This window comes from Chrysoperla carnea, chromosome 5 (assembly GCF_905475395.1).
Source record: "Chrysoperla carnea chromosome 5, inChrCarn1.1, whole genome shotgun sequence".
Taxonomy (NCBI): Eukaryota; Metazoa; Arthropoda; class Insecta; order Neuroptera; family Chrysopidae; genus Chrysoperla; species Chrysoperla carnea.
This window is the reverse complement of record NC_058341.1, coordinates 3,414,520-3,437,682: the sequence shown is the minus strand read 5'-3', so window position 1 is coordinate 3,437,682 and position 23,163 is coordinate 3,414,520. Positions and strand designations below refer to the sequence as shown.

The window sequence follows — 23,163 nt, the reverse complement described above, 5'->3', positions numbered from 1 at the left end:
TATTCGGATAAAATTGATTAAAAGTATTCAGGTCTATGGATTTAGCACCTCCTTATATGGCTTTTATATTTGTAAAGAAGTCGATGTGAGAGTTAAAAATGAAAATTGTGAAAGGGAAAGGTCGTTTGAGAATGCAATGCAAAAGAGTAGAGGGTAGATCCTCTATTTCGTCCATATCAGACCTGGGAAAATTAATACAAAGTTTTCTACGCGAGTATGAATTAATAAGGGTCAGAATTGTTTAAAATTGAATAATTAAAAGAGTTCAGTAAACTTTTCTTGAACTTTTTACGGACCTACTAATCAACACGACTATTCAATCTCTTCCACCTTTCACCATTCTTGGATTGTTTTCAGTGCCGGATTTACTCATGCCGGGTCCCCTGGGCAATTCAATTCTCCGAGCTCTTTGCTCATACAAATTTCCCTTTTTCTCTTTTAACCTTTCCCCGGGACCACCAGTCAATACAAGGCCCATAAGTACGCCCGACTATTCGTGTCGTATACAGAATATAATTTTATTTGATGGCGCAGCCGGTAGGATTAAACGTTAGAGTTAGACGCAATGGAGGAAATTATCGTATGTCGTTTATTAATTAAGTTTCAAAATCTTGTAGCTGATGAATTATTTTTCAGGAAGCAAAGAAATAAGGCGATAATTAAACAATTCCTCAAGTTTTAATTTTATAAGCGAATTTCATTGTACCACTTGAAAGTTCTTTGAAAGTCACAAGCACCTTCAAGTTTCCTGTTCATGTTGTTTCATTTCTTCGGTTTAGATACGGAATACTAAAAAGAAAATAGCGTGTACACTCTGTACTGCACGTTAATAAATAAATAAGCCAACAAAAAGGACACAATATTTATGTAAATGACGAATAAATACAGGACACCATACACGGACGTGAATACACACTGACGAATAGATGGACATTAAAAATAATCATATATTTTAATAATAGTTTTTCTTTTTTTATTAAGGCCTTCTCATGTCCTCGTGTCCTCAAGTCCTCGTCGTGTTGTGATTCTTAATCATTCATAAAACATATACATGAAATTCATTTGCAATGTAAATATTATTTTTAATATCTTTTTATTTTTATTTATTATTTACAGGTATTTTTTTATTTATTTTCTTTTAGTGTGTTTTCTGTTAAGTTCGAATTAATGATTTTTATTGTATTAAACTGCATAAAATTTATTTAAAAATAATATTTATTAACTTTTTTTTCAAAATAATTATTTGTTTCTATTCTTTGTTCAATAATTATGGAAACTGTTGGCAGGCCTTTAACCAAGTTATGATTGTAAAAAGTATGGATGATCGTTGTTACCGGATATAACGATGTTAAAGGGACCAACAATATTGGTCGTTATAGCCGATAGTCGTTATAAGCGATATGTACATGTATATATAAGTCCTCCTGAAACTTTGAGAATTTCTCTCTTCACGACAGTAAAATTGTAAGCAAAAAATATAAACTTTCGGACCTGTTCTTGTACTTTCATATGAGTTAGTTTAATATATAAGTCGCTCTCAGTAAATTAAAAAAGCTTGTGATAGAACTATGGCAAAATTAGTTAAGTCGAGTGCTTTTTGAAAATAATTCATAGGTTTAAAATACGCTTTTTGGACCATAAATTTGTGTGTGTGTATAGTCAAAATAAGTATTGATTAATGAATTAAATTAATATACCAAATATTTTAGGCACATAAAATCGATTATAAAATCGGTATTTAATACAAATTTTGAGTACTTTTAAACAGAAAATAACTCAAAAATATATATATTTCATCGGGTCATTGATTTGTTTTATATATATTTAAAGAAATAGTAATTAAGTTTTGAATTACTTTTAAAAATATCAATTAAATTTTAACTTAAAATAGTTATTTACTAATTAAAAGAAAAACGAAAAAAAAAAGGATTTTAATTTTTATGTGTATATATATTTCCTGAATATCTAATTAGAATCGAAGGGGGTTAAAACAATGAACATGGTTTATTTTTTCCATATACAATTTCCGGTTTGAATAATTTTTCTACTTGACGGAAATCATAATTTTTATTTGTGTACATTTTAGGTAAGTATTATTATGGTTTGGGAAAAATTGTGAAAAATATATATATTTTCAATTTTTTTGGATGTTATAACTTGACAATATAAAACGAAAAGTAAGAATTTTTCGATGTCTGGAGTGATTTTCAAAATATCGAAAATTGAAAATTTTGTTTAATTATTTCGCTTTCGATATTTCGAAAATCGAGGTAGGTATCGAAAAATTGTATTCATATTGTTCGCCTACTTTCATGAAGTTATAACAAAATTCATCATCAAAGTTGAAAATAAGGTATACAAATAATCTCAACCACAAGTTTAAACCTGCCTTGGCGCTCTTACGGCCTTTAGAAAACTTAAAATTAAATCTTTTTTTGAGTCGCATAACTCGCAAATGTTGAAAAAAAACCTCAGGTGTATGATTTAAACCTAATTTACATAAAAAAATCACATAATTATTAAAAATGACCTAAATATTTCACACAAAAAATAAAATTATTCAAATGAAAATTATTTGTTGTATGTACACATGATAGCAGGGATTAGATAATTATCGTTCACGCATTTATATGACATAATATAATCATTCAACTAGAATGAATAAACATTATATATTTAATATAATATCGTTATGTTAAAGAAAGATAGAAAAAACATATATTATATTGAAGTTATATATTTAAACTATATATGAGTGTAAAAAATTAACAAAATCAAGGAGTTATAGTTCAATATTTAAAGGAAAATTTAAGGAAAAACAGTGGCGTTTCATAAGATTTTTCAACCGTTCGGTAATATTTAGTCGCATGATGAGAGATTTGCTAACGCGTTCTGACACATGCGTCAAATATTCTTTAACTTTGTAAATCATAGCCTTTAGATAATTTTTATTTTTTATTAAGTGATTATTGAATGATGTTTGAGAGTTTTAGGGGTTTTTTGGCATCTGAAATCTATGGCTGAAATAAAAAAATATGTTTTCTAGATTAATTTTATTAGAATTCTCAAAAATCTTACTTATTCGACGATGACAAAGCGATTTTCTATGAAATCGATCCGGGAAATCGTTCTTCGAATCGGATTTTGAATGATATTTCAAAAACTATTCTTCCAATCATTATATATACACGATTTTTGAATTTTTTGGGTTAAAATTACCTTATATATTGAGTTTTATCAAAATTGGAAACAAAAAAATTTCTCGATTTTTTTGTAATTTTCTTAAGGGGTACCCCTTAGATAAAATCGAAAAAATCGAGAAAATTTGTTTGCTTCTAATTATGCTAAAACTTAGTTTATAATGTAATTTTGACCCAAAAAATTCAAAAATCGTGTTTGTTTAATGATTGGAAGCATGATTTTTGATTTGTCATTCAAAATTCAATTCGAAGAGCGATTTTTCGGATCGATTATAGACAATATCATAGAAAATAGTCATCTAATTGTCAAATAAGCCAGATTTTCATGATTTTTAGATCTTAATTAGTTTAGAAAGCTCAAAAGTCGGGACTTGGGAAGAAATTTGTTTCCTTTGATTATCGGAATTTTTGTTTCTAAGAAAATTGCTCCTCCTACTGGATTGTGCATAATATCAGAGAAACTATGCAACTAAATTCTCGGACGACACTGTATAAACTGTTCCTTATTCCACTGTTTACTCAATGATCATGCTAAGGGTTAAAAAAATATGAGTTATAGCTTCTACACCCAAGTTCGCAGTACGAGAAGTCACTTCTACCATAGTTAACTCATTATATTTGTGAGTATAACCATTCAAAATATATAACAGATTATTATCTAAATGGGATATTTATTATGATTTTTTATTTTTGGTGGTGTGGACGAACGAAATATGAGTGGATTGTATATCTAATTCGTCATATTATATTCATACCTAGTGCGGTCACCAAAGTTATTATTAAAAAATGTCGTGTCCATAAGTTCAAAAGTTCGTAGTAAAACTGACTGACAATCATTATAATAAAAATATATCGACCAATTCTAGAAGGTCCTAGAACGCGTTCCATGTTAGATAACGTGATTAACTATAATATTAAATAAAAATAATTGTTTACGAAATTATAGGACAGAAATCTTCACATAAATTATGCACGCATTAAATTTATTTAAGGAAGTATAAGCATGACAATAATATTTGATTTAAAGACTCAAAATCAGCTTAGGTACTCATACAAAGGACCCCGAAATATTAGAGAGGAAAATGGTTTTCTGTGTAACCTACTTTTTAACAGGTATTTTTCGAGCTACGCTCTATATAAGTAGCTTGAAAACTACCCGAAAAAAATTTTGTGCCCGATCCGAAGAACATTTTGTGGGTGGGTCAGAAAAGTTTCACAGAAAGCTCTTTCCCTAGTCATTAAAACTATGATATAATTGTAGCTTTGATCGGCCGTAGCTCGAAAACTACTCTATAAAAAGTTTTGTGGCCGAGAGAGATTTTGACCAGAACGATCTGAAGAACATTTTGGGAACGGTTTGTAAAAGTTTCACAGAATGCTTGCAATGAACAAATTCATTTGATTAGCAAATTACACAAAGTTTTCTTTCCTTAAAATTAAAAATCGTGTGTTTCAGACAATTGAATATTGTATTCTGTAATAATTTGGTTGGGTGGGCAGCAAAATATTACAATCACTACTTTATATCCGGACGTTCCACTTAAATTTAAAGATGCGAAAATTTTAAGAATTAATAATCCAAATTCTGGCGAAATTTCTGGGTTTTTTTCCTTCTGAAACTGAAGAACTGTCGGTCCCATATCATAGAAAGGCATTAGAAAAAACCCTTATCAATTGAAAAGCTTTTATCTAGGTAAAAAGTGCTCAATTTACTTTCTGCCATAAATAAATACATGTAAATACAGTAGAATCTCGATAGGTTAAAGTCCAAGGGAAACGCAAAATATTTTAAGTTATAGAGGTTTTAAGTTATCAAGTGTCTATGTTAGGTAAAGGTTAATATAGAGGTATGTACATGTTTCTATGTACCCTAGTTAATATAGAGGTATGTACATGTTTCTATGTAGTTACTGAGGGCCTATACAGAGATTATTTATTTAAGTTATAGAGGTTGCGTATTTTAAGTTATAGAGGTTTTGGGCTCTGATGGGAAGGGAACATAGTATTTTTTGAAGTAACAGAGGTTTTTATGTTACCGAGGTTTAAGTTATCGAGATTCTACTGTATATTGAAATAATGAATGTTACAGGAATAATACAAGAAAAAATGGATTGTTCAGTTTCGTTTCGTTGTTTTTTTAAGTTTTGTTGGAAGAATAATTGTTATAAAAAAGAGAGAGCTGAGCTGGCTGGCTGGTAATACGAGAAAGAAAATATTTGCAGCTGCATTTTGTTTTATAAATTTACGATGCCACACAAAATCTGAAGAAAAATTATTATTATTATTAATATTATTTTATTAATGTTTAAAGTTACTTCTCCAATTTGCGTATGTATGTATGCATTGTATTTGTATAGTTGATTTTTTCTAATATCTAACTTCTAATTTTTGTGGTATAAAATGAAGTATTATAGGTAAAGTTTAGGCTAGGTATTATAAATTACAATCTTTTGTAATATATAATTCGATGATAAAAAATCTCGCACGATTCATCTCTTTTAATGTATGTGGCAGACAAAAAAGTCTTATTGAAGGAGGTCAAAACCTAAAGAACGGCGAAAAAATCTGGTAAATGGAAAGAGATGAATCGCGTACACTTCTCTGTCTTAATCTGTATGTAACAATCTCCAAGGTTATGGCATTGTTGAAATTATTTTTGTGGATAAATGAGTTTTATTTTGGCATTAATTCTACCCACACGGCCTAAATATTTTAAACGTAAACATTCAAAGACTGTCCAAAAATTATTAATTTTAATTTTGATAAATTTAATATCATTTTGCTGTTTTTTTTCTCAAAAAGCAGACAAAAAGGCACAATCAGAATTTTTAGCCTTACAATTGAATGTTACTAAAAGAATGAGTGTGTTAATGGGCACAAATGGGAAGCCGGGATTGACGGATGAGAAAGCTGACAAAATGTACCTTGAGAAAACGCTAATAAAGGTTAAAAAAATTTATGTTTTGAGTCAACGTTTTTCCAGGATATCTTATGCTTAATTGAAGACTTTAGCTACCTATATTTTCAATCTCAAAGAAAAATTATTCAAATAACCATACTCCAAATTTTCGACATTTGCAATACTGCTAACACGAGAGAAAATGCTCTAAATCGGTTAATATTCCCATTCCAGTCGAGGAACTGAAGGCCATATTTGTTCGACCTTGAATAAAATTGAATAAAAATTATTATAAAATTTTTATCAAAAAATTTTTAATTAATTTTACATTAATTTTTGGACAACATTTTGTAAAAACTTTTTACAGAAAAAAATGTAGGCAGCGATAACAATAACTCATAAAAATTTGCGTAACATGCGATTTTTTGAATGGCTTTTTAAATTTTCACTGTCATTTGCCAATATCAAATGTTACAATATTCAATTTTTGTTTTTTTTCTACTTCAAATACGGTTTACCATCGATTTCATTTGCTTTTCAATGTTTTTTTGGTGACAATGAACGTAATTTTATTACTCCTTTTTTATAGCTTACACGTAGGTACGTTTTTCAAATTTTGTGTGCTCTCTAACAGCTTGTGAAGTTTTAATTTTATTTTCAGATTCCCAACAAATAAATCGAACAATCCGTGAAGGATTAGTAGATTTTTTACAAGATGAAATACGTGATGGAATTCATGGCGATTTTCTAGTGATTAATTTAAGAAAATTACGAAATTTGGGTGGCAGTATTGCAGTAAACGATTCAAAAGCAGATGAAACTGTTACTGATTGGAATTTTTATTATATGTTAAAACATGGATTAGCGTATCTTCGAGATTTACAGGATATGATTCCATCATCATTGGAGGAAACTTTAAGTAGATTCCCAACAAGTATTCAAGTGAATGCTAGTGAATATGTTAAGTTAACTTTATTTACGAAAAGCGATCCAGACACGCCGTATCGGATTGAAGTGGATACTGTTTTTGATGCTCCATTTAACGTGAATCATCCATCGAAAATTATCATCCACGGGTGGTTGGGTGATGGACATTTAGGATGGCTTCATAAAATGAAGGATAAACATTTTATTAACGGGAAATATAACGTTATCATAATCGATTGGGATCATTTCGCTGGTGCAGAATATCCACTCTCAGCGAATAATACACAAAAAGTTGCAGTCTACGTTTTTGAAATTCTCGAATTATTAATTCAAGCGGAAAAAGTTCGTATTGATAATATTCATTTTATTGGACATTCGCTGGGTGCACATATTGCGGGAATGGTTGGGACTTTCATAGGGAAGAAATTTGGACAGAAAATTCCACGTATTACGGGATTAGATCCAGCGATGCCTAATTTTGAAAGTGCTTTGATACCGTTTACAAGTTTTATTGGATTAGATGATCATCGACTGGATAAAAGTGATGCAGAATTTGTGGATGTGATACATACGTGTTCTGGAATTTTGGGATATTCAAAATCATTTGGTCATGCGGATTTTTTCCCAAATAATGGAACGGATCAACCCGGTTGTACGAAAGGATTGTTTGGAAGTAAGTTATTTAAATATTGAGTTTGATATTTCCCATCAAACTCTGCAATTTTCGTAGTTGTACCCTATAGTTGACTTAATTTGAGCTATTTTGAATAACTTTTTTTAAAAATATGTTTCAGTTTTATGTCATCATGTTCGAGCTTACGAATTATACACGGAATCGATCAACTCACGAAAATTTAAATCAAAACAATGCGAATCATGGAAGGATTTTTTGAAAAAACGTTGCAAGCAATCGTTTTCAGTTTCAATGGGGCATTATGTTGATAAAAATACAGCACGTGGCACGTATTATTTGGAAACACGGGATTCGCCGCCATATGCAATGGGCTAAAAAAGTTCTTAAAACCAAGTTCTTTTATTTTAAGTGTATTTATATTTTTTATTATTTTAAGATAATGACGTGATGTAGCTATATATTCGCCAGCCCTTCGGATTTTATCAAAAGACTCCAGAAATTATTCAGATCTTTTGGATTGTTGGACTTGTTGAAAGTCTAACTTTGCAATAATATAAGTTCTTTTTCTCTGATATATACAATTAATTGAATAAATTTTAAACTGGAATTGAAACTAGCTTCGTATAAAAATGATACTATAAAAATAGCTTAGTTAGCATAAAATAAAGCAAACAGCAAGATGAAAACAAGTGAGATAGATGTGGACTTTTTGCATGTTTATGCTTCATTTTATTGGCTTCTGTTTGAATACGTATTGGCTGGCATATTGGTGTATGTTGTTTAGCTTCAAAGACTAATATTACAGAAATAACTGAGAAGTTTTAATATTTTATATTATATTTTTGTAATTTTATAAATTTACATTTACACGAAGCCAAAAGTTTTTGAATAAATCAACGCACTCAATCGTTTGCAAGGATTTTAGTTTTTATAGCATAGTAGACTCCGCACTGGGCTAAAGCGGGTATTCTGGTCTAGAAGCCTAAATTGTGGGAATTTTACAAAACTCACTTATTCACTTCAGTGGAAGAATTCTCACTGCACGGGCAGAAAAGGGAAGTTGGTTTTTGATAGTCTTTAGAGGTACGCAAAATATGAAATAAAATGCATATAAAACCTTGTTTTGATAAAAAGAGATAGACAACAATCTTTGAATGCTTGTAACATCTTCGTTTTTTAATAAATTTTAATTTCACTTTCAAATTTTGTCATGGTATCAAGTCTAGTTTTACATTTTTATGCGTAATATGACAAATTCGACATCAGGCAACTGCCGTATTCTAGAATATATAGAAAAACATCGAAACCTGTATAAAGTAGGCTTAACAAATCCATATACCAATAAATATGAGACTATATATAAACTGATGTTTTGAATCGTTACAGATGGACGAACAGAATATTGTGTCGATATTATTATTTGAGCCATGCATACCTTACCTGTATGGATCCCCTCCGTACTCTTCTGGACACCCACCCACCAATCACATGTAAGATCTTCTACATCTCATAATGAAAGGCTCTAAAGACAAAGAAAGAAATATCTAGTAACGCAAATGTAAAGACGGTAAATTATTATTGTTCTAGATATCTTCTGAAAAAGTGTAATTATTATTTGAATACAATCGTTTTTATTATTTACGGGGTACATATTATGGCAAAAGTTTGGTATCTAAAATTAAGATCCGTATTGGGGCCCTTTTTGGGAATTCAAATGGCGAAGGCTGTAGTAGGATTTCAGTAACTGTCTATGCAAGACGTTTGGCTGCATCAAAACTTTAAAAGGAGCTTTAACTATAATACGAAAATGAATTGAAGGCCGGGTAATCGAAGACAGCTAGCGAAGTCAAGGCAATAATAGACTAGCGGTTAAATGGTAATTGTACACAAAATGAATTTCGATTAATGATAAAAGGAAGTTGTTCGTCAGCTTGAGTTCGCCGCCTGGGAAAACGTTCGTAAATGAGTCCTCAGTTTTATTACTGAGTGTATTTTTAGCATTTATTAGTTGCATTGTGCTAATGAACACACATATTTTCATATTGTGGACACTAAAACTTCAGTTTGTATGCTTAAATTACAATATCAATTGAACATTTTAGCCTGGACAAATCAAAAACTGCGATGCGCTTTAAAGATCGCTAATTAGAAGAAAATTTCGATGTACTGCCTATTTAATATTAGTCATAATAGTTTCTACTTCAGACTAATCTTCGATAGGCTCCTTTAAGCTGGACCGATTTTCAAAATTTTTTTTTGTTTTGTTCGCTATAGTTCAGGGATGGTTTAGAAAAAAAAATTGATTATCTTTTGTTTCGGACAGTTTCTTAAAAAACTAATGTAATAAAATGAATAACAAATATCTTGGGTCTTTTTCCAACTTATTACTGTGTGTCCGAAACAGTAATGAATCGTTATTGAAATGAAAAGGACAATTTCGGAATAATTAGATTCAATGCGGAATAATTTCAGAGACTGAACGGAATGAAAATGTTGGCTCTACAGTTAGATTCATAAAATATCTCGAAAATTACTCATTTAATGGTCAAATAAACACGATTTTTGTAATTTTCGGGTCAAAATTACCTTATAAACTTAGTTTTATCGAAATCGGAAACAAAATTTTTTTTTACATTTTTTGCAATTTGTAAAAATCGAAAAAATCATAAAAAATTCAAAAAAACACAATTTTTGTAATTTTTGATTGGGTTGGGTTGGGTTGGGTTGGGTTGGGTTGGGTTGGGTTAGGTTGGGTTGGGTTGGGTTAGGTTGGGTTAGGCTGGGTTAGACTGGGTTAGGCTGGGTTAGGCTGGGTTAGGTTGGGTTAGGTTGGGTTAGGTTGGGTTGGGTTGGGTTGGGTTGGGTTGAGTGTGGGTGTGGGTGTGGGTGGTGTTGGTGGTGGTGGTGGTGGTGGTGGTGGTGGCGGTGGTGGTGGTGGTGGTGGTCGGTGGTGGTGGTGGTGGTGTGGTGGTGGTGGTGTGGTGGTGGTGTTGGTGGTGTGGGTGTGGGTGTGGGTGTGGGTGTGGGTGTGGGTTGAGTTGGGTTTTTTTTCAATTTGCTGTGTGTTTGCTGGACCGATTTTGAAAATTTTTTGTTTTGTTTTGTTCGTTATAGTTCAGGGATGGTTTAGAAAAAAAAACTAAACAGAGCTGATATTAGAGTCATTGTAGAGTTACTCACAGGGCATGATAACCTGAACAAGTTCCAACATCAGATTGGAAAAGACTACCTCACGCGTGTGACAGATGCGGAGAAAATTCAGAAGAAACATCGATCCACTTTCTCTGTTACTGCCCGGCGCTCATACAGCAGCGAAGGTAATGGTTTGGTTCATAGTCGAACCAGAAGAAATTAAGAAACTCAGCGCTAGGTTTCCTGGGTTTCAGTACATCAGTTGGTTTATAATAGCCACTGAAATGCGTAGCGGGGATAGAGTGCAAGGGTCTATTTGGCGATGCTAGAGCATGGTCCGCTAACTTCCATACCCATACCCCATAGATGGAATTTGCCAATCACATTATTTTTCATAAACATTGGTTTGGCTGTTGATTTAGGGGCTTGCTCCAGGACTGCCAGATGGAATAATTGGATACAAAAAGGGAATAATTTTGTAATTCTCTGTATTCAGCTTGTCTATAATATTTGAGTGGTACATTCTACATATTATAAAAATAATAAAATATATAACGAATTGCACATACAACTACTCAAATCGTGAACATTATTTACATTGAATGTTGCTCCACAATAATTGTGGTGTAGTGAGTATTGCACTTTGCTTCTTGATAGTCAGTCAAGTCAGTCAGTCAGTTAGTTATGTTTATTATACATATTATTATTATTATTATTATTATAGCATAGGTACTCTGCTTTTTTTAAATTGAATACGTGCCTAGACCTAAGTTGTCCAAGCAAAGCGTGACATTTTATGTCACAGCAGAGGAGAGTAAAAGCGATCAGTTTTATGTTATACCGGGTGTCACACTTATATTTTATGTATTTTCCAGTATCGCGTCAAATTCTACTGGTCTGATTTTTTCTCATTCTTTTTTATGATGTTGGTCCCAAGAATCATCCAGATTTGTGACCTAAAGCGTCAAAAGCGCCAACTTTGTCAAAAATCGAAAAAACCGTGAAAATTTCGTTTTTTTTGTGTGCAGATTTTAGCGATTATAAATCCTTCAAAGACTAGTTTTTGATAGTACCCCTTCAGGACGTTGAAGTAGACTAAATTTGCTACAATGTGAGACTAGAATTATATCTATAGACTCAATAGTTTCCGCGATAAAAGCCTTATGTAAAATATAATGCGTGCCTCCCTGTACACCTACATACATTGAACATTCTTTAAGAAGTTTTAAAAGACATTTTTTACTGTCCATATTATTTTTTATGTCCACAATCTACAATGGTTTGTGTTTTCATTTTTGTTTTTAAAATTTTATGATTATGTTTTTAATATTTTTTAAGTATTAGTAGCTGCTTTGTATTAAAAAAAAAACAAGATGATTGTTTTAAAAGATTCTTTGAGAGCATCGAATTATTGAATTGGTGTGATATTTTTAGGAGCTTCATTACGGAGTTTTTCTCCTCTTTTTATGTCTTTGAGGCTTGATATCTCGTCAATCGCAATTCTTAGCGATTTTTACGTAGCGGGATCGTTTTCGCTTGGTCAAAATAACGCTAAAAGCCTGTTTTCATTGAAATCGGGAGCGAAAAAATTGTTTTTCGAAATTTAACGATTTTTTTTAGGGGTATCCCTTTGAAAAAAATTGGAAAAAAACGATAATAAAATTAAGAACTTAAAGAAGAATAACTAAAAAAATTAAAATATATAATAGCCGAAATTAATTTTGGCTATGGTTTTGAATTATTTAAAAATATTTTTTTAAAATAATTATTTATTAATTATTTTAAATCACTGTTAACATCTCATCATATTATAAATATATTAACTTTAAGTTAAATAATTAATTATAATAAAATACAATAATAATATAAATAATCATAATTAATTTAATATTTTATTCAATAAATTAATATTTTATGTAAATATATGTATGTAAAACAATAATAGTTCGTTATTTATTAATAATTATGGTTTAATAAATAATTATTTATATTAATAAATGCTTGAGGTTTGTGAAACATTATTCAAATAGTACTACACAAGCTATTGTAGATTTAAATCAATAATTAATCAATAAATATTAATGGTATATTTTATTTTTACACGGTAAGAAATTTTTTGCGTATATCACAATGTCAGTATCGGTCTGAACACCATACTTATTTGAGCATTGAGGGAATAGTAACATTGGCAATAGTTATAGCGGACGAATCAATGCAGTATGGGTATCAGGCCATACTTCATTGACATTGCAAACTACTTCATTAACTCGAAAAATATTTATCGTATAATAAAAACAAAGCAGGTATATGTAATGGGCCGAGGTAGAAACTGAGAAAAATTTTATTTTCCATTACAAGTGGTATTTTGGTAAAGATTTTCAAATAAGTCTCATTTAGTAGTGTTAAATAACTTGGCATTCCTAAAGAAACAAATTCCTCAATAAATGATACAAATACTTTTTGAAAATAGTAAATAATCTTTGGAACAAAATAATTGATATAAAACTAATAAATTTTATAATCGAATCAAAATCATATTTCCAAATAAACATGATACAATTAAAAACAATGCTCCGGCTGTTGAAATAAACCTAAACCAATGAATGCTACTTAATTAAAGTGAATTTACTTAAGTTTAACATTAAAAATTTATTCGCCATTTTATTTAATAAATAATATAGTTTTATTTATAATCTGAATTGACGTATCAGAGACACTCTTCAACATTTTTAATATTAAAATGCATAAATAATATTGTATTTCAAATTATTGTTTTAATATTTTTAAAATAATTTATTTAACATATAATGTGAACGCATGTTATATATCGAGCAGAGAGGTATGCGAGATCAATGAAGTTAGCAAAGACATGATGTTCATTTTCAAAAACTTGGAGCCTCCCCTTTAGTGTCATGCATGTACCTTTTGAAAGGGCTGTCAAATTTTCAATCTGCACTCTTTTTTACGCCGAAATATGTTTTTTCGCGGTGTTCATGGCTTTGAACATCTGTACAGATTCCCCGAATTGAAGTGAAGAGGTGAAAATCGATATATATGTTGAGTTTGGGTTTAAGAATGTTTCTTTTGTGGGTTGTCCTTTTTCTAGGTCGAAATATATTTTACAGCGGTTTTGATCATCTGTAAAACATGTTTAAATTGAACTGGAGGATCGAAAATATAATTTAGTGTCATGAATGAATGGAATTCTTGGGGGGTGGGGGATGTATGTATAATGAATTTATAACACCTATCTTATCGACATATACAAATGCAAGAAATCTAATTAAGGATGTATGAGCATGGTGGTGGGGGCACAAATTTAAAAATAGATATTTTCAATTTTGATGATAAATTTATATTATTACTTGACGATATAAGACGAAAAGTAAGAATAAAATTTTTCGATATCTGGCTTAATTTTCAAAATATCGAAAATTTGAAAATTTTGTTTAATTATTTAGCTTTCGATATTTCGAAAACCAAGACACATATCGAAAAATTTTATTCTTATTTTTCGTCTACATTCATGAAGTTATAACAAAATTCATCATCAAAGTTGAAAATAAGATAAAAATAATTTTAACCCTTAATCTACCCTGCTCTTACATCCCTTATATGGACGGTGACACTTAGTTTTTTTCTTTTCTAATTCATTGCTAATATGTTTACTTTCTATTAAAAAGTTTTTTTTTTAATTTGTTTTCATTCATTCCAAATGAAAATTATCAATAAGAGCCAATGTATTTTATATCGATTTTTAATGACTTTTTTCTTAATTTGCACGGATACCTAAGCTGAAATTTTAACCACATAATCTTTGAGTAAAAGACTACCTACAAATAAATTTTGAGCCTTTAAATCAAACATTGTTGTCATGCTCATACATCCTTAACAATCAAAATTTGATCTTTTGATTTCTTACCTTAGTACTTTATGGATTTGTCTCAGTCAATGTATAAAAAAATTGTAATATAGTTTTCTCAAAAACTGCACATAAATATGTACTTAGCCGTATATATAATTTTAAATATATATAAGTATTATTTTATTATATCAAAGAATGAATTAAAAAAATTATATATTTTTTTGTACAAACATAAAAGTACATTTTTCTAAAGTGGTTCTATATGTTCTATATGTGTTTGTTGTTGATTATAATTTATGAAAGACCATGCTTTAATTTCTATTTTATTCGAATATAGAAACCTACCGGTGAGTGAATTGTATGCTTTGGGCCAGACTGCGGATTATTTGATAAATAATGCAAAGCTAGTGGAAATATCCACGCGCAAACATTATAGGATTCAAGGCACCCAGATAAATCGTTTGAATTTTAAGGCGTTCGGAAGAAATATCTCAAACAATTTAAAGTTATCAACCATTTTCACTGATAAAGTATTCACTGATGAAGTATTCTTTTAGATTTTACTTATGTGTCAAATTTTCTGTGATAATTCTGTAAGAGCTTGAGAATGTTAGACGAAAATTATGTGTAAAATTGTTCGATATATACCAGGGTTTTTGAAATATTGATGCCTAAAGATTTAAAGAAAATTTCCTATAGTGGAAATAACATACAAATGCCATTTATTTCATCGCTTTAAATGCATTTTATGGAAAAACGATTGTTATAATTTTCTTTATAGGAAAATATTGGCCATGCTTTTAATTAATGATTAATCTTAAGATATCAGTCTTGTTACATAATAAAACATACTTTTAAAAACACTTTAATATAGGATAATGAAATTAAATTTTCCATCTGGCCTTTGTACTATTGGTACATATATGAATATGTATAATTGACGAATAGACAGACAGACAAATAGACTGGCATAACTTCTGTATGAGTCTATGATTTCTATGACTAGGTACTTCTTTAACACTTAGATATATGTTTGTGTTTTCAGTTTTGTAACATTACTGATTATATTATAAAAGAAAACTTATTTAAAAAATATAAATTATTATAGTTATATATATATATATATATATATATATATATATATATATATATATATATATATATATATATATTTTTAAATCGTCACTTCACAAATAAATAAAAATTTTTTACATTGTGTATCAAAATTTATGAGTTGTTGTGTATCGACATGGAAACGTTGTTATATTGAGCTTTTTTTTGCCTGTATAGTTTGAAACATGAAAATCTGTACAAAAATCAACGAATTATTAACAAAATTTTCATCTTAAGAACAATGTTACTACTTCTTTGAATTTGATTTTTGACAAAATTTGTATTCAGTGTCCGCTTAATTGAGATTGGAAGCTTTTAAGCGTATTGCCTCTTTCAATGACAAATATCCTATATATCCAAAATAAAGAGAATATAGAAAAATCTATTCAGGATATTACTTTTAAGATATAATGATAGCTATAATGGTGGAAGCGTCGGGAATTATATATTTAAGTATATTCATCAGTGCAGAATGAAAATTAATGCATTCAAACTTTAGCGCATGAGAAGCGAGAACTGTAGCCACGAGACTATCGTCTCATTGAGAATTACTATTTATATTTCAAGATAATTTAGGGCATCTTGTACAAACATACTTTTCATACTCAACTTTTACTAACACCTTCTTCTTGTTGAGCTTTCGTGAACGTGAAGGCCGTCTTTTTGAGCTTTCGTGAACAACAATTTTAGAGAGTCGGTATATGTTTATTATTTGAAACACATAATGATGCTTTGCACAATCATGAGAATATGATGATGTATACCTTTAAAGAAAACCTTAAAAGTGAGTTTCTCCACTTCTCATTCCCAATCTCAGGGTTGTAAAATGAATGAATGAAATGCCACCACCGCCGCATGAGTATGTAGCTGTGATATGTAAAACTATAAGAGTGACGCCAGTTTTTCATTCATCCCCTTTTAAATTCATCTCATCTGTACAAGGTATGTATATGGAAAATTTTATAAAAGAATTATTATTGTAATAATATATATTAATATATATAAACATTTTTTAATTTGTACATTGAACTGTATTTGATGGCAAATGAGATCATTTTTTGACTTCACTCAAAAATAATTTTATTCATGACTTTTTGGTTTTTAATAATTAATTGTACTCAGAAATAGCATTTTAGTAAATTTTTATATCTTCAAAATGGTTTTGAAGTTGCTATCTTGTGTCCTGCAATAATCATTTCTAAGTTTTCTCTTAAAATACAAGTCAAAATACAACTATTTTGCAATTCAAAGTGTCGGTAGTGTCAGTCACGATATATTTTTCAAATAAATTTGATTCTTAAGGATGTGTGAGCATGGTAGTGGGGGCACAAATTTAAAAATAGATATTTTCAATTTTGATGATTAATTATATTATTACTTGACGATATAAGACGAAAAGTAAGAATAAAATTTTTCGATATCTGGCTTAATTTTCAAAATATCGAAAATTGAAAATTTTGTTTAATTATTTAGCTTTCGATATTTCGAAAACCAAGACACATATCGAAAATGTTATTCTTATTTTTCGTCTACATTCATGAAGTTATAACAAAATTCATCATCAAAGTTGAAAATAAGATAAAAATAATTTCAACCCTTAATCTACCCTGCTCTTACATCCCTTATATGGACGGTGACACTTAGTTTTTTTCTTTTCTAATTCATTACTAATATGTTTACTTTCTATTAAAAAGTTTTTTTTTAATTTGTTTTCATTCATTCCAAATGAAAATTATCAAAAACTTCCAAAATATGTCGTTTTTTGAGATTCCTCCATAAGAGCCAATGTATTTTATATCGATTTTTAATGACTTTTTTCTTAAAAATTTGCACGGATACCAAAGCTGAAATTTTAACCACATATTCTTTGAGTAAAAGACTACCTACAAACAAATTTTGAGCCTTTAAATCAAACATTGTTGTCATGCTCATACATCCTAAAATACTAATTTTCTTTATTTTACTTTTTTCCGTTGAAAGTGTTTTATGTAATTTGACACCAGGTACGATTTATTATCATAAATCTTGCTTAGAGGAATACATTCGAAGTTTAAAAACACTCTCGAATGCGATGTAGTGTCAGTCACACTTGAGTTTTGTTAAATAAATCCTATTTTATACTTAATAACAACAACTTCATAATGAGTACTTTTATACTTAATAGAGTAAATAACAAATCAAAAATTTTATCAATTTTTATAGTCAATCAATTTTTTGATAATGGCTAAAGTTTTTAAGTTTTTTTCCAAGGAAAAGCTGTGAAAATTTTAGATCAGTGGATAATAACATATAAAGCACATAATAATGAAAATATTGTATAAATTATAATTGAATATACAAACGTTTTACAAACAACAATCTTGACAAATTCGCGACATCTGTAAGACAAAAAAGCTCTCTGCTTTGTGTAGGTATGTATATATACCATGTATATACTATATTTATACTATATTTATATTTATATATATAACATATAAAGCTTTATTTTATATACTTGAACACAATAAACACCTACATCATAAGTATTGTGTATGATGAAGCTTTGAAGCTCTTTTGTACCAACATATATTACTTAAACTTTTAACAGTTTTCAGACAATCATTTAATTTTATATATATACATGCTTACTGTGTGTTCGAGAAAAGCTTCATTTCAATTTAACAACCTGACCTTTGTATGAATGCAATGGAATTCTTCAATTTTGTTTTTCGTCATTTCTGGACTTAGTATAAAATATTGCTTAAGCTTGATATTAGAAAAATTTAGAAAACGATAAAAATATCGATATATAAATTGAGAAAATCAGAAATCACCTTAGATTCGTCAAAAGTCAGTTATTTATGTTTCAAGATAAAATATCAAATTTGTTTTCAGAGCCACATTTGTAGGTTACGTAGGTTATTACATTGCAAATAAAATTTATAAAATTTAAAAACCTCCGACAAATGTGGTGTTTTCCTTGTATGACTTTCTTAAAACATACCTAAGAACACTCTCAATTAAATTAGCTTTCAAAAAAATCAAAATCGGTTCATTTGTTCATCTGAGCTACGATGTCACAGACAGACAGACAGACACACACACGCAAAGCGGTTAAACTTATAACACCTCGTTTTTTCCGTCGGGGGAATTTTACAATACAATATTCCTTATTTAACCCCCATTCGATAGATTTACTTACAATAGAATTTCAAAATTGTATCTTATAATTATATATCATTATTGTTTCTGGTCTCACGATCCCAGAGTTTTTCAAGACAGTTCTCAATCAGAATTCCATAAAATGTAAAGAATAGCAAAAAATATCGTAGAAAAAAAGTAAAGAAATGAATTTTAAAATATAAAATTACGAAATGAATTCGAAATAAAATATAAAAATAAATATTATATTTAAGTTCGAAGTGTATTCGATATATACAACCATACACATACATTGTATGTGTGTATGTATATGTATTCTATATGTAAGTATTGAAAAGCCAATCATCATTCTTGTATGTCTGTATCTGATATTGTGGTTTAATGTTGGAAAATAATACAACACAGTGACATATCGATTTCCTTTGCCTCAGTTCTCAGTTCTACATCATCTACCACCCAAGCTTCTCTCTGATGGTATGCTGCTGGTACTCTCTGAGAGTTAGTTTTGTTCTCTTCTTTTCTATATATATATATATATATATATATATATATATATATATATATATATATAATATTATATATAATACTCTCATTCGGCAATCACTTCTTTCCTGGCTTGGTTTGCTTGCTTCTGCTTATTTTGTTCCTCGTTCTCCAGTATTTACTAAACTCACATCTCCATAGATATTTTATAAAATTTTTAATTTTGATCCATCTGATTCGAATTCTTCGTAGTTTGAGTATATTTACCAGTCAAATAGGTTTGTAAAACTTATTCTGGAATTCTTGAAATTGAGAAGTCACAAACAGGGTGCATTTAAAAAGTTTTATTGTGATTGGATAAGAAAGGTAACTGCTTGTTCTTTTGACCTTTTTTGTACTTTTCTTCATGAAATGTAGACCAGAATTTCGGCGTAGTTATCAGCTGGTTTCGCAACTTATGAATTTCTTGTCTTCACGAAATCATTTCGAATTGATGATCAATTATTATAGGAAGTTAGATGAAGATGCAGAAATGGTATTCAAAAAAAAAAGATCCCCTTTTGAGTGGCATGCGTCAAAACTTGCAACCAAGCTTAGGATTTTACTAAAACTATTGGGCTTGCGAACAAAAGTTGTACTGTTGAGAAACGTCTTAGTTGTTTATGAGAAACGTCTTTAATGAATGGGTAACTTCATACTTTAGTAGGAAAGTATATCTGAAAATTTAGCAGAAAACTGTAATTCATCAAAATCTACAGTTTATTTAGTGCGAGGCACACTTCTCGACTATTACGAAAGTAGAATTCTTTCAATTTTTCACAGTCCGATTGAAGCCGTGATAAAGAATTTGAAAAAAGTAGTATACATATTTCAAATCTTTGCAGTTTTTAGAACCTAGGCTGCCAGAAGGCTATTGCCAACTCTATATCCTGTAAATGCTTACTTCATTGGAAAATGGCTGGCCCGATAATTGAAATATGTTTTTCTGTTTCAGAGAGTTTATTTTGCTCAAGAAACAATGGTTTCAAGGTTTTGCAACTATTGCTTTATTGCCTATTATCTAAAAATTTAAAAATAGCCAATAACTGAGCATGACATTGAAATTCAAGGTTTCATTCGAATTTTCCATATCTGAATCTAAACTATTTTTCTTATCTCAAATATTTTCAAACTACCTTTTAAAAAAATCTTATGACTCAAAATCTACTGATTCATTTCAATAAAAATTCATGATAAAATATTTGTTGAGAATTGAGAAATAAAATTGTTTGAGAAGAGCGAACCGAACATTGTACGATGAAGATAGAGGAATGAATACATACATAACTACATCTTCTTACCCTTTCTACCATCACCCATCACCCGAGAGCAGGGTCGTATTACGCCTGGTTCTAGTACACGTACACAGAATACACACAGAGCGGATGGAATGACGCGCAACGGATAATATCATATGGATAAGACGAAGAAGACGCAAGGTATGATGGCGAGGCGACGTACAGACGATTTTCTAGATAGGTATGGGAGGTAGTACCACCTTTTTCTCCATAGCAAAAAACTTGTGCTCTGTGTGTGTATGTTACAGGTTACCAATTGTGGGTGGGTTGTCTCTCAGTCCACTACATTTGTTGCTACCTTTTATATAAATACAGGGTTTTTCAGCATAGCTAGTCTTTTTAGAGAAGGAGTTATAAGTTTTTTTAAGGAGGAGTCATAAGATGAAATAAAACTATATTTTTAATAATATATTTAGAATGTGTAAAAACAAATTTCCGAAATTTAGCAGAAGGATGAATGGTAGCGAAAAAATAACAGCAAAGATGAAAAGTTATACCCAAAATTAGTGGGTTTCAAAAAAAAATTCATTCAGATTGAATAAAATTTGGGTGTAATATCAAAAAAATTAATTTTTTAAACTTAATGACGTCATCAAAATAAAAAAATTTAATTTTGCTCTTTCATATCCAAATTATATCCAATTTTGATAAACCAAGAATGGAATCCTACTAAATTTGGGTCATTCTTTTTAAATTTTTGGTCAAATTAACTCTATATTAAACAAGTTTTGTGAAAGTGGTACCCTGGTTCCCAAGTTTCGCAGAAGGATGAATGGTATCTAAAAACTAACAGCACAGATGAAAAGCTTGACCCAAAATTAGTGGGTTTAAAAAAAAATTTCATTCAGATTGGATAAAATTTGCGTGTGATATCAAAAAAATTGATTTTTTGAACTTAATGACGTCATCAAAATCCAAAAATTTAATTTTGCTCTATCATATTCAAATTATATCCAATTTTGATAAACCAAGAATGGAATTCTACTAAATTTGGCTCATAGTTTTCAAATTTGTAGTCAATTTAACCCTATCTTTAACAAGTTTTGAGAAAGTGGTACCCTGGATTAAAGTCGCTATGTAAACAGCTGAATTTTTATTATTATAAAGAAAAACGCCTTAGATAAGCTATGCGGAAAAACCCTGTATATATGTGATCATCTCGAAGAGAGCGATGTTCAACTGTGTTCAATCTTCCTTTGCTAGGTACACGTCATATCGGCCGGTCGCATCGACGGTCATACATACATACACAGAAAGACTAATACAAGCGCACGCGATGAATAAAACTCGCGACGGGGACGTGTAGTACACCTTACACGGTGGATTATGGGCTGTCCTAATGCGCTAAATAATATGCGCAATCACCCACACAAACACCAGCACATTTCACTCTCTACTCGACGGCGATTGTCTGTCTTACTTTATCTAGAAATGATATTCACAAACAGCAAAAGACAATATTCAGAATGTGGTATTTGTTTTTATCATTGCTGGGAAAATTTGTATGAGAAAAAACCTCTGTGCTTGTGAGTCATGTATAGTTCACCTTACAGAGAACTTACTAGCCTGACGTGATTGGTCAATTTGACCGCATGAATTGTGTGTGTGTGTGTGAGCGGCGTACGGTGTGCGGTGTCGAACATGAGATGTGTTTTATGTCTTCGTCTAAATGACATGCATAATGATAAAAGAAGACAGTTGCCACCGATATTCTTTTTACTGTTTGTCGACGTCTTATTATGCTTCAACTAAAAAAAAAGGAGGAAAAAAAAAGACAAAGCGAAATTTTCACATCGTATCTCATGCAAACCGCGCCGCGCGTTCCATAACCACTCACTCGATTGTGTGCTCGCTTACTCGCTCTTGCCAGGTTGAATCCAAACCAACCCAAATAAATATATATTTTTTATGGTATGTTTTTGTGTCTATGTGTCTTATCATCATTGTGTGATTATGTTTTGTTTTTTTTCTCTGGTTTGTCATCACTTGTGATCGTGCAAACAATAGGAGCACACACATATACTCAGCTCACTTCATGTTAATGTGCATTTATGACGTCATAAAGGCAGTGACATCTTCTTTATCTATTTGTGAATAATTTTATGTGATTTTCGTGATTTGAAACAATAAAACTCAATCAATTGAACAATTTGTGAATTTTTTACCGTAAATGACGTGAATTTGCAGTGATTTTATTCAAGACAACAATCAATAATTAAATTTAAATTTAAATAATTTTAATTTCCCGCTTTCTTCAATAATTGTTTTTGTGTACATTGTGACGTCATTTTGCAGAATTTTTTTGGAATAACTTTGCGACGGGGATTTTTTTGATTGAATCATAGTGATTTTTCGGGTGAAGAAAAATTATATAAAAATTATGTGGCCTAATTTGTAAATGATTGACTTTCAAGTGATAATTTTTGTTTGTT

The 23,163-nt window shown here is 30.0% G+C and overlaps 1 protein-coding gene across 1 annotated transcript; it reads left to right on the top strand.

Moving 5' to 3' along the window:
- The first annotated feature begins 6,058 nt into the window (after positions 1-6,058).
- On the top strand, positions 6,059-8,120 carry LOC123300295 (phospholipase A1-like). The gene is made up of 4 exons (XM_044882848.1): positions 6,059-6,145; positions 6,689-6,695; positions 6,761-7,699; positions 7,821-8,120. The coding sequence occupies exons 1-4, from the start codon at positions 6,059-6,061 to the stop codon at positions 8,033-8,035; spliced, it is 1,248 nt and encodes a 415-aa protein (XP_044738783.1). The 3' UTR covers positions 8,036-8,120.
- The last annotated feature ends 15,043 nt before the right edge of the window (positions 8,121-23,163 follow it).